This window comes from Notolabrus celidotus, chromosome 19 (genome assembly GCF_009762535.1).
Source record: "Notolabrus celidotus isolate fNotCel1 chromosome 19, fNotCel1.pri, whole genome shotgun sequence".
NCBI classification, from domain to species: domain Eukaryota; kingdom Metazoa; phylum Chordata; class Actinopteri; order Labriformes; family Labridae; genus Notolabrus; species Notolabrus celidotus.
Window position 1 is genome coordinate 23,757,622 of NC_048290.1, and position 13,235 is coordinate 23,770,856.

The 13,235-nt window shown below is 38.7% G+C and overlaps 1 protein-coding gene across 2 annotated transcripts; it reads left to right on the forward strand.

Annotated features, from left to right (window-relative positions):
* Window positions 1-554: 554 nt before the first annotated feature.
* On the forward strand, window positions 555-10,661 carry LOC117831297 (glycerol-3-phosphate acyltransferase 4-like). Of its 2 annotated transcripts, none has more exons than XM_034709923.1 (13): window positions 555-750; window positions 3,121-3,402; window positions 5,799-5,868; window positions 5,961-6,258; window positions 7,045-7,119; window positions 7,341-7,430; window positions 8,291-8,384; window positions 8,513-8,628; window positions 8,926-8,981; window positions 9,079-9,164; window positions 9,249-9,377; window positions 9,483-9,562; window positions 10,395-10,661. In XM_034709923.1, exons 2-13 carry the CDS (start codon window positions 3,175-3,177, stop codon window positions 10,516-10,518), a joined length of 1,446 nt encoding a protein of 481 aa, XP_034565814.1. In that variant the 5' UTR covers window positions 555-750; window positions 3,121-3,174; the 3' UTR covers window positions 10,519-10,661. The 2 variants fall into 2 exon arrangements, with proteins under 2 accessions (XP_034565814.1, XP_034565815.1); XM_034709924.1 differs by having other exon boundaries at window positions 3,234-3,402.
* Window positions 10,662-13,235: the final 2,574 nt, after the last annotated feature.

Below are 13,235 nucleotides of genomic sequence, written 5' to 3' on the forward strand. Positions count from 1 at the left end.
GTTCAGGCGCGCTCCGTCAGCACTATGATTGTATGCGGCCCCCAGAGGACAAATTTAAAATAGTAGTTAGTTTTATTGAAAAATCGCATTTAATGTCTTGTCTGTAATTTTTTCACTTTGCAAAGTCGTTCCGCGGGCCGGATTGGAACCTCTGGCGGGCCGGTCTGGGCCCGCAGGCCGCATGTTTGACACCCCTGTCTTAAACCAACAATATGAAGATTTTAAATTTACAGCATATCTTAAAGATAATAAAACATTGTGATGTGACTTTACTTTAAGAGATGTTCAATAACATTTTACATTGATATCACTTTTAACAGCCTACAGGCTCTTATAATAATCTGTATATTTTTTTAACATTAATTTATGATAACACTTTGGGGTGGTCTAAGTTCCCCCCATGTTATACCCATAGGTTATACCTTATCATTAAACAGGGTGGGTCAGTAAAGTTCAGACAGCAGATTTACTTACCTCATACTCTCTGGTTGAAGCTCTCTGCTATAATCAGATTAACAATCCAGCCCACATTGCAGTAACAGCAGCTCTCATTGGCCACCTGTTGCCATGAAAACTCGATACAACGCTGTGCGCAGCAGAGTTAGCATGATGATAACAACCTGTAAAGAAAAGCACAGAGTCAGAAATCCATGCAATTCAGCCTGCACTCTCCAGATGGAGAATTACCTAACAGAGAGCTATCTCAAGCCTCCTGTCGAGTCATGGAAGTAGCGTTAAATCTGCAGGAAGGTAAGAGCCTCTACACAGCAGCTAGTTTACACTTCGTCAGCTCAACTATGAAGCAGTGCTAGCATGCACGTTCTGCACCAAACTTGTCAAACAAATTAAATGAATAACTTACTCACTGGTAAAAATATATGGACCTAAACGTTATCGTTTCACACTGACTGTACATTTACTGTTGTTGATTTCAATTCGGTAAGCATTGAACGTAAGTTTCACTTCAAAACGTCATTCACAGATATCAGTGCCGCTCATGAATTAATCCGGAAGTAGGTACTGATATTTAAAATGTCTGCTTCCTTCCCACTCTGCTCAGATTTTTGGTGGTTTTACAACTATCATATGCTTGACTCATGCTATTGAGAGATGAGTTTTAGTTCTTGTCAGTTGATTCAAGATATTAGTAGGCCTGCTTTTTATATAGTACAATTTAATACATTTTTAAATATAAGCCTATGCAGGATGCTAACCTACGGAAGCCCTAAAAGGACATGATTTAATACATTTTATTTTCTCTGTTTTGTCGAGATAAGTTAATTTCACATGCTTTCTCATGATCGCAACTTATTTTTCTCTTTATCTCAAGATAACAAGCTTTGTTTTCTTGAGATAACGAGAAAAATAAGATGAGAAAACAGTGGAAATACAATGTTAACTCATACAATCATGTTCTTTAAAGCTGGGGTTGGTAGTCAGATTTAGATACACTTTTTGTTATACTGGTTTAAATGATCTTTATGTCCCGATGGCAATCAATACATAATGTGTTCTTGAAAAAGAGTGAAAAAAAGCTGCTATCTACAGCCGGATTAAACCTGTGAAAACACCAACCAATCCCTGCCTTTGGGAGCCAAATGATGAAACCAATCAAATCCCGTCCTGCCTTTCTGCCCGCCTCCTGCGCGTACATTTCATGTTTTGGTGTTTTCTTACTGCTGAGTGAGACATGAGTTGACGTAGTGCAAAACACAAACGATGTGCTGAGGACCGGTTTTGAATCAGTCACCATCATATGGTCGTGAAGCAGCGGCGCTCGTGCATGTGAGCAGGGGCGTCGTTTTGGAGGAGCTCCGAGGGGAGGGTGGGGGTTAGACGGAGTCCTGAGGAAATGCTACCTTCAAATTCATGCTAGTTTTCCGTGACTACCAACCCTGGCTTTAATACATTTTATTTTCTCTGTTTTGTCGAGATAACAAGTTAATTTCACATGCTTTCTCATGATCGCAACTTATTTTTCTATTTATAAAGATAACAAGCTTGGTTTTCTTGAGATAACAAGGAAAATATGATGAGAAAACGAAGGAAATACAATGTTCAATCATACAATCATGTTCTTTAAGGGTCGCCATACTAAACATAAAAATGAACACATACATATGGTAACCATGTAACTTCAAGTAATGGGAAAGGACAGTTATCAGTTTCTGAATTATTTTGTTTTTATCAAAAACATTGTTTAGAACATTTTGCCTCATAAAGAAAAAAAGACGTTTTGATACGAGACATTTCTCTTACAGGTTGAAGATCATCAACAAAAATAAACAAGCTTCGTTCTCTGGATAAAGAGAGATAAATGATCCCAATATCACAAGAAAAATAAGTTGAGATCTCGAGGTAACAAGCTTTGTTTTCTTGAAATAATTAACTTTTTATCTTGAGAAAACTAAGAAAATAAAATGTATTTTGTCCTTTCATTTTGGGGCTTCCTTACTAACCATACACCAGCTCTGATACACTGCATATCAGTTATTTCAGTTATTTCAGTTATCAACAATAATAACTCCTTTTGGAAAAAAAAAATGTGAATTCAAAAAGTAATCCAGTCAGTCATTTTTGGTCCTCTAAAGGTCAGGGTATATTTGTGTTTAGCTGCTTCATAAGATCTCTCACTAAAAGAAGATTCTCCACGCTATATTACTCTACTCAGGTACTAGTCATTTTGTTTGTCAGTTTGTTTGTTTTCCTGCATTAATGCACACCTAAATGGAAACAAAGCCAAAAAAATTGCGAATACATATGTCTCAGGTGTCAATCTCACACCGTTTTCTGATTAAAAAAGTACACTTTAGAAATACTACTCAACTCAACTCAACCAACACATCACATAGTGTCATGGAGAGTATATTGTTAACTGCAGCAAAATGTTGAAAATTCTGTTAGATGGCCCTTTAATAATGGCAATAATAATGATTACTTAGGAGTGACAATATGTGGTTGAAAGTTGACCTTAAATTATGGCTTTCAGTTAAGTACGATTTTGCTTAAAAACCCCACTTTAAGTCAATCACAGTGTGAAGAATGTCATCTTAAAGACAGGGGATTTTATAGGGTGTAATTTCTATGACTAATCTTGATATAATGTTCTTTCCTTATCAGACGCAGAGAATGAGTCACTCCTGATGCAGAGTTCAGCTTCAGCTTCATACACTGATGCTTCATACTGACCAGAAGACTTGTTTTTTTCTGGTTTTGTGTTTTTTGACCTCCAGCATGACTTGGTTTACATTCCCCGTTGACAACCTGCTGTGCAGGTGTCTCAGCATCACCATCACACTGTGGTTGACTCTTCTGTTAGTTTTCACAATTGTCCCAGCTGTCCTTGGAGTCTCTCTTGGTGTCCGCAGAGTCTACTTGAGGACACTTCTCAAGATCTTTGAGGTGAGCTTGGAGTCTGTTAAATATCATTGAAAAGCTACAAAATCCCTTTTATTCATATGTTGTTCATAACCAACAAAAGTGTGCTAATTTATGTGAATAACTTCTCCTATAAATTGAGTTTTTTGTATAAATAATCTCATTAGATTTTGTTTTGAAAAAATCATTCCCTGTTGGATTATTATATCGCTTGGTTCCCTCTGCTCAGAGGGATTGTCAGAGGCACAAGGATTGTTTCTGTTTTGCTTTCCTCAGGGACTCCGATTTTGGGAACAGACTCCTGGGAGGAACAAAGCTTTTAGCCAGGGGACTACCATTTGAGGTGGTGCAGATACTGCAGGGAGCTTAGGCTTCTGGGATGAAGTTCATCATCAAGCATAGTTAGAGGATTCTGTAAAACAGAGATTACAAGGCAGTTCTTCTCACAGGCTCAGCCCCTGTGGTCCCATGGTTTACAAGTTCAGAGACTCAGACCTCTACTTATCCACTCAGTGATAGCCATCAGGAAGCTAGAAAAAATATGGAAGTTGTTTTTAGCATGAAGTTCTCATGTTTAAAGGCTATTGCTACATGCTTTTCACATTGAGTGTATTGAAAAGTGGACTTAGAAACAGTGAACCACCCACTCATTTGTGAACTAGTTCCAGCCAGCCTCAGTTTGGCATTTTGTTTTCTGGGAAGAAGTGTTTTTATTTATTGGGTAAACCCTTGAGATGTGCCATCTGGTTTTAGAGGGGGTCCCAGACAGACAATGACAAATAGAAAACAGTACAATAAAAAATATACAACAAAACATAAATAATAATATTTTTTTTAAAAAGTCAGACAATCAACAGACTTGACGACAACGACGACGACGACAACAACAACAACAACAACAACAACAACAAGAAAACAGGGGTTGGTACAACCTTAAACAAGGTATAGTCGACAAGAGAAAAATAGAATCAAATTCAATAAACTAAAGGAGCATTGATTAAACACACACAAAATAATGATAATAATAATAATCATAATCATGATTAAATAAATGAATAAATAAGTAAAGGAGGTAGAGGAACAGTGAGGGATTTACTGAAAACATAAACAGTTTGTTCTGAGATGGGAAAACAAAGATTTTTTAAATAAGGGTAAAAAAGATAAAGAACAAATATTTAAAGGTAAATTCCTGAAGGAGCCTGAAAAATAAAAGCTTTTTTACCAACTTCCTTGGCTGCAAATGGTACTTTAAAAAGAAAAAAGAAAAAAAAAGAAAAGCTAGAACTGACCAAATTTGGTAGGTACCTGTCAATCAGGGGGTTGCTATGTTTTATCTGAAGGGTGTCAAACCACTTATTTAGACCCTAAACATGTCTACTAATATAATACGATAAGATAAGATACTGCTTTATTCGTCCCACAACGGGGAAAGGTGTACAGTACAAGAATTTAACAAGAATATATGTAGGAAAGAAATGTCCATCAGAGACGACAGCTTGGCCATAATTCTCCTGTCAGCCACCACCTCCACAGGGTCCAGGACTGAGCTGGCCTTCTTCACCAGTGTGTTCAGTCTTGTATTTGTATATTATGCTTTGTAATATGAGTTATGTTCAGCATACTATGAATCCATACAGCTGCACTTCTGTTTGCCACTGGTACAGTCGCCCTCTGCAGGCTGCAGGCTGAAGGCATTTCCATATTGGCTCCAGTTTGGAAACCAATAGTCTAAGATTACTTCTTGTAGGGAGTCTATGGTGTTTCTGCATGATTATGATGGTGAAGGCAGCTGTGTGGACACTCCTGCCAAACCCTTAAGATGATTCTCTGAGCTCTGGAAAATTCTTTGGACCCTGTACAATCTGAAGTGGCTGGAATTTCAGACTGCCATGCTGCTGGTCTTGACAGGAAGGGGAGGGGCCACAGGCTCTAATGATCCATCATAAGCCTCTATTATACATGCAGCCAAATCTGATTTATCCTAAATATATTCTGGAGCTTTTCTCTCTGCTTTGTCCAAACTCTTGGATGAACTCATACCACTTACCAGACAGTGTTTCTGTAAGTGTCCACATCCAGGTCACACAGCGGTCAGATCATCTCAATTGGAACATATGTGTGTGTGTGTGTGTGTGTGTGTGTGTGTGTGTGTGTGTGTGTGTGTGTGTGTGTAAGTCACACAAAGATTAGATACTGTAACTATTTTTCCACATTAGTGCTAACATTTGAGGAAATGTGTTATGGGCCACTGAGCTTAAGTCTTGAGGGAATATGCTGCCTTATTTCATCACTTTGATCATATCACAGTGTATGCCTCCCATATTATTTTTTAGTCTCTAACTTTGAGGAAGGTTTGGAGGGCTGCTGCTCTTATTGTTGTGGCAAATATTTAAGTAAACATGTTTTCCCCCTTTAATTAGTGGGCCACCTCACGCATGGAGATGGGAGCAAAGGAGAAGAACCAGGAACTCTACAAACCATATAGTAATGGTACAAGCATAATACATCAGTTCCTAGTCATAAATATTTGCTTTACTTGTAGTATTTACCATAATTTTAAATGCTTTTATTTCTTACTGCAGGAATCATAGCCAAAGAACCTCCATCCTCTTTGCAGCAGGAGATCCAGGAGCTCCGAGGCTCCACCAGCAGTTTGCGCTCTGAGCCAGAGTTCGACATGGGGGACGTTTTCTTTTTCTGTCGGCGGGGCATGGAGAGTATTGTTGATGACGAGGTCACCACACGCTTTTCAGCACAAGAACTGGAGAGCTGGAATCTGCTGACACGAAGTAACTACAACTTCCGTCATATAAATGTGAAACTCACGGTGGTGTGGGGGCTGGGGGTCCTCATCCGCTACGGTGTCCTGCTACCGCTCAGGTCAGTGTGGCACACGGGGAGAAGGAAATGCAGTAAATTCATGGTACAAAATGGGAATGTGTTAACTACTGGTTCAGCAGTTTCAAGCAAGAAGTGATTTCTCTGGAGAAAATCATGTTAATAATAGTTACAAATTGGCCTCCAAGAACAAAATGGAGAAAGAAACAAAGAAATGATGAAGGGAATGATATCATTATACATTTTAAAAGGAGGGGTTTACATTTATATCCATACTTTTAGATTTATACATTAAGGGGACTTAAGATGTTTGTTTAAATGCAAAAACAGATGCATGGTAATATGGGTGATCAAATTAATTGTACAGGATCTTGAGCCTAGAGCAGTTACTCTAGATCCTAAGCACAAAGATGCTTTGTTTTGGTGGGGAACCCTGACTTTCATTGTCTGTGAAGGTTCTCAGTCATCCAGGTCGCTGTAATTCAAAGCTTCATCTGAAAAGGCAACTGGAGTTCCTAGAACTTCTTGAAGACGTGTCAGCACTCCTCCGACAGGCTTCAACGACTCTCAGGAACTAGGTCAGCAACTCGACAGCAACGACTCCACGTGACTACCATTAGCCCACAAACGACTCTTAGAGGCTTATATTTTCTATCTCCATCAAACAGTCTATTTAGAACTGAAGAAGCCTTTTGGGGAGAGGCGAAATGTCTTAAAGAGTTTCTACCAAGTCCAGTTACCTTTTTGGATCAAGCTTTGAACTGACTTTCATTGTTGATTATTTGTTACTTTCTCCATTCTAAGTCAACTACTTGTTCTTTGTTGCAGGGTCACTCTGGCAGTCACTGGCATCAGCCTGCTCCTAGTCTTGACTTCTTTGGTGAGCCTCTTACCAAGTAGAAAGTAAGTTTTCATAACAGTTCAGGCATGCATGTGAAGTTTGATCACCATGATAAAGATGGGGAAATGATCAGATGACTGAAAGGGTGTTATCATGTGTCCTTGAGCCAATGAGGCTTCAAATAATCATTGATTTTTCTTCGAGTAGTTGTTGGGTATATTTTGAAGTTTGCATCCTTGGTTGAAGGGATACATTATTGTGCTGTTATGCTGTGTGTCATCAGGTTGAGGTCCTTCCTGAGTGAGAAGATTCATCTTTTGTGTTACCGCATGTGCGTTCGGGCTCTCACAGCAATCATCACTTATCATAACAGGTACCACACAATATCTGTTTCTTTAACAAGAAATATGAGTACAGATATTCTGAAGCTGTTTTTCCTAACCAGCATGGATTCAAAATGTACATATTGTACATATTATATAAGGTAAAAACATTGCCAACATTCTACAAGCTTTGCCTGACATAATATTCTCCACTGGCACCTGACTGTTGTAATGGCAATTTCTTGTTCAGGTTATGATGTCAGCGTGATGGATGAAATGAACTTATGGAGAAACAAATGGTTGTCTTTAGTCGAGTCTTTATTATCAGCACTCTTTGCAAAGAGGGAGAAAGCAGTGACAACGAGTGAACTTCTCTCAGTCAAAGTCAGGCTTCCTCCTGTAAGTGCATGAAAACAGAGTATATGAACCAGTGAAAACATGACAGGAAGCTCTTCCAAAAAAAGGTAAAATCTCCTAGTCTAACAGAGACCATTGGCTAAGTAAAAAACAGGACACATGAGAGCATAACAGGATACGTAAGCAAGCTACGTAAGAAAGCTAGGATGGGAGTACAGGAAACCTCCCGTCTGCGGCCTTGGAGGAGTCCGCACCAGCACCAGTGTCCATCAAAACTCCGGTCTGCGATCTTTGCAGTCTTACACAAGCACAGAGAAACACAAAGAACAACAGTTCAGTAATTTTCCACCACACAGTGTTTGACTTTTATTGTCACATGAAAATGTATCTAGAGCCAGTGGGTTTTTTGGAGCAGCTGATGAATTATGATATGTGATAGGTGCATTGATTGGTGTGCTGAACTGATACCTCAAACTGAGTTGCCCATTCTCTCTCTTGAGACTTGATATTTGTGTCTTGTAGTCAAGATATTTGTTTGTGTCTTCAATTTCAGACAGAATAAACCAAAAAATGGCGGCATCTGTGTGGCCAATCACACAACACCCATTGATGTCATCATCCTGGCTAACGATGGCTGCTACTCTATGGTAGAGAAGTTTGTTTGTCTCTGTTTATGTTTCTGAGTTCAGTCTTTATGAGAGTGAGAAGGTATTAGAAATGACTCGCTGTAGATTATTACATATGAGAAGAGTTTTTTGTCTCTCGTCTCTCTCAGATTGGACAGATACATGGAGGGTTGATGGGAATGATCCAGAGAGCCATGGTTAAATCCTCTCCTCACATTTGGTTTGATAGATCAGAAGTCAAAGACAGACACCTAGTGGCTAAAAGGTAACACTGCATCTTCCCAGCTCTAGCAGGTCTCTCATATCAGCTCATATTCTAACTGAAGCACGAACCATATATTATGTTGACAGCTCAGCTAATTAAGTGTTACTATTACACTGACCTTCAAAGTGTATTCAAAAGAGCAGTTATTTTAAGTTAATGATGTTTTTTGTGAATGCTAAAATTTTCAACAGTTCAGGCTGAATTTGAAAAACATCAGTCCTAAAGTGTAGAAGTAAGGCTCATTACAATATTATGAAATATATGTATGTGTTTATCACTTTTACTGAATGATTTCAGGCTTAGCGATCATGTTGCTGACAAAACCAAACAGCCCATCCTGATCTTCCCTGAGGGTTTGTATGATGACACCTTCCTTTTGAACACATGTTCAGAGTCTATAAAGTTGATTATGTCAATATGAATCATAGCTTTACTCTTTGTCTTCTTCAGGTACTTGCATCAACAACACATCAGTGATGATGTTTAAAAAGGGCAGCTTTGAAATTGGCTGCACCGTCTATCCAGTTGCCATTAAGGTAGAAACTCTGATGTATTTTTTCATTTTTTCATCTTACTTTGATCTTAAATCTTCCTGATACAATCTTATTTCCATCCTGCAGTATGATCCTCGGTTTGGAGATGCTTTCTGGAACAGCAGTAAGTTTGGCCTGGTTAGTTACCTGCTGAGGATGATGAGCAGCTGGGCCATTGTGTGCAGCGTCTGGTACCTGCCGCCTATGAAGAGAGAGGTGATGCACTTACTGAACTTCCAGAACATCTATTGTTTTATTAAGCTATTGCCATACTTTCCTCTTATTTGTTCCTATTTTTACCTGTTTTTTATTATTATGTAGGAGGGGGAGGATGCAGTGCAGTTCGCCAACAGAGTAAAAGCAGCCATAGCTGCAAAAGGGGGACTGGTAGATCTTGTTTGGTGAGTCCTTTGACAATGTTCCATATTGATGAAGCGAACATTTTTACTAATTTTAAATGTGTCTTTCAAATCGCAACTGTTAAAGCTGTTACAGGTTCATGAGATGAACTCTAGGTGGTGCTAATTTTACATGCAGGTGTTGTCACAGGAAGAAAGGGGTGCAATGAGATACAAAAAGTTTTTTTTGTTTATTTTCTATGCCTTTATTGAGAGAGAGAGAGAGAGAGAGAGAGAGACAGAGAGTGAACAATGACATGCAGTAAAGGGCTTCAGGTTGGAATTGAACCCGGGTGGCCTCTGCTTCAGGAACTAAAGCCTCTGTACACGGGATGCGTGACTTCACTGTTAGACCAAACCAGTGCCCCGTAAAAAGAATTATATGAAGGTCAAAGCCTCATACTTTCTCTACACAGATATTTTGTCTTTTCAATTGAGCATGAGCTTCAGTGGAGGCCACATTTCTGTATGCTATCTTTAATGTTCCAGTGTAGTTTATCACATTTTGCTTGGTTTCCACCTTAAAGGCAGGATAATACTATTTTTACACTTTCACACAAGTTTTTTTTAGGAAAAAAATTAAACCACAAATGGTATGGAGACACTCAAAATCATGATAGTTGTTAAAACTGTAAAGTTTTTACAGCTGTTAATAATATATATAGATGCTGGATAAAAGAACATATTATTAAAGGCATGTAAAGAGAAACTGTGCAGTTTTCTGCCACAACAACTCATGGGCTCAATCTCTGCTATCCCATGATGTTTGTCAAAGATGTTACATCAACACTGTATTTGGGTCCATGTGGTTAACTTTTCCCTTCTTACCTCTTAGGGATGGAGGCCTGAAACGAGCAAAAGTGAAAGATGCCTTCAAAGAAGAGCAGCAGAAACTTTACAGTAAAGTTCTCATAGGAGAGCAGGAACAAAGGGACCAAAGTGACAACAGACATTTATAAGAGGAAAATCCTGAGGAGGATATTAATCAGAGAGAACAATGAGGAAACAGTAGATTAAGATAAGTATACACTACAAGTCAAAAGTTTGGAAACACCTTCTCATTCAATGTTTTTTATTTATTTTAGTTATTTGAAACACTGTAGATTAAAGGGGACATATCATGCTTTTTTCATCAATATATATTGGTCTAAGAGGTCCCAAAAACATGTATTTAAAGTTTATGCTCAAAAAAACACTTTGAAATCAGATTTTGGCATGCCTGAAAAGTCCTTTTCTTCATTCCTCATCAGAACACTCTGTTTTCCCTCTGACCACGCCCCCTCCGGAAGTGGATGTGCCTCGGCTCTCCAGCACGTTGATCTAATGTTTACATGTTGGCTGAATATACACGGCTGCTCAGAGATCGCGTTACTTCAACCCTCTGAATCTGATCCTGACGGAGAGGCGCCTGTAGCAGGACCTTTCTGAAGGATTGGTCATAGATTTAGTGTTTCTTGTTGTTTTATTTATCAGTATGTAGACGTGTGTCTTGGTACACAGCTACGAGCATGTAGCTATGTGGCTATGCTAACTAGCGCTAGCACTTATCCATGATAAATCATCCACTAGATCTTCAAATCTGCAGACGTGGGGAGTAAACCCGACCTCTGCCAGAAAGGCAGCGGGACCTTTTATGAAGGATTGGTCACAGATTTAGTGTTTCTTGTTGTTTTATTTGTCAGTATGTCGACGTGTGTCTTGGTACACAGCTACAGCTACAGCTATGAACATATAGCTATGTGGCTATGCTAATTAGCGCTAGCACTTATCCATGACAAATAAAAATCATCCACTATATCTTCAAATCTGCAGACGTGGGGAGTCAAACCGACCTTTGCGTTTATTAAGAAAGCCTACAACTAGCATGCCTCCCTCCTAAGCTCCTTGTTGGCACATATTTGTGCAGGTAATGAAAAACGGGGGAGGGATTCAGTATTATTTTATACAGTCTATGGGCTGAACAAGCTCCGAGCTCTGACTCCGTGACAGACCGGATATTGTTGTTACGTAACAAAAACACGGAAGTCTGAAACGGCTCGTTTCACACACATTTACAGAAAGGTGTAGAAATCAAAACAGGGGCAGAATGGATTTTTTTCATTCTTGGGGGGTTTGTAGACATGCCAGGGACACATATTTCAGGTAAAGAACCATTAAAAAGTCCATTTTGCATGATATGTCACCTTTAATACTGAAGACATCAAAACTATGAAAGAACATCTATGGAATTATTTAATGAACAAAAAAGTGTTAAACAAACCAAAATATGTTTTATATTTTAGATTCTGTAAAGTAGCCCCCTTTTGCCTTGATGACACTTTTGCACCCACTTGGTATTCTCTCAGTCTGCTTCATGAAGTGGTCTCCTGGGATGGTTTCTAATTAACATGAGCCTTGTCAAGAGTTCATTTGTAGAATGACTTGCCTTCTTAATGTGTTTGAGACCATCAGTTGTGTTGTTCAGAGGTAGGATTAGTACACAATGGATAGCCCTATTTGACCTCTATTGTAATCCGTATTATGGCAAAACCAGATTATTTCATAGTTTTGATGTTTTCAGTATTAATCTACAATGTTGAAAATAATTACAATAAATAAAAACCATTGAATGAGAAGGTGTGTCCAAACTTTTGACTGGTAGTGTATGTCAGCTGTTATTAATCCTTGTAGTAATTTGGTGAATGTGTATTATCAGAGGTAGAAATTTAAGTGATATTATTGTAAATAGACTCAGAGAAAAAGTATTTATGTTTTAGTATTTATTTTATTATATTTTATGATGTTTCTGCCTTGTCATATCTGTTTGAAACTTTTATAATAAAACAACGTGATAAGAATGTCCGTCAATCTTTTTTGAGGTGAATGCAGCCATTAAAAAAAACAATAACCAATGTGTCTGTACTACAGACGTTACATCAGTCAGTCAGGCTCTTTTGCAGTCAGTGCCAACACTCGTGCGTCACTTTGCTAATTGGCTCAAGGCTCTATATGTGTCTCCACCTCTAATCTTTACTGGGCCCATGCACAATGTAAGCCATTGACAATAAAGGATTTGTTTTTGTTTCAGCTGTGTTAAGTGAAGGATTTTGGCTTTGAGGGATTTGAGTTATGAGAGATCTTTAAGACCAGAATTTGTTGTTTGCTTACTTTGACACTAGGAGTCAGTGTTCAAACATGCAGCATCCATAAAATGGCATGAACAATAAACATGCAAATCAAAATGCTGACAGATTTAGAAAGCTGTAAAACTGCCGTATGACAGTTTTCATAGCCACCTCATTCCAGTCAGTTTTATGATAATTAATGTTTTCAAGGACTTTATTTGCCAGTCTGACAAAAATACAAACTATTTCAAGGTATTTCAGAGCATTCAATCCATCTGATCTGCAGGTTGGATGAAATCCATACAGACTCTTGCACTGCAGACTGATTGAGATTCAAACTGGAGCTTGAGGTGAAACTGAATCCAACCATTTGATCCCTATCCTGTCACAGGGTTGTTAGGTATCCTGTCTCTTCTCCAGGACGGAATAACTCTTTAATTTCAAACTTTGATCAGTAAGACTTGTGACACCAAAGGATCACAGGGGGTAATAAAATGTGTGTTCATCAGGAACACAGGGACTGAAATGATTAAAATGTGCCAGCTTGAGTTAGAGCCACATCAATCAAGCCT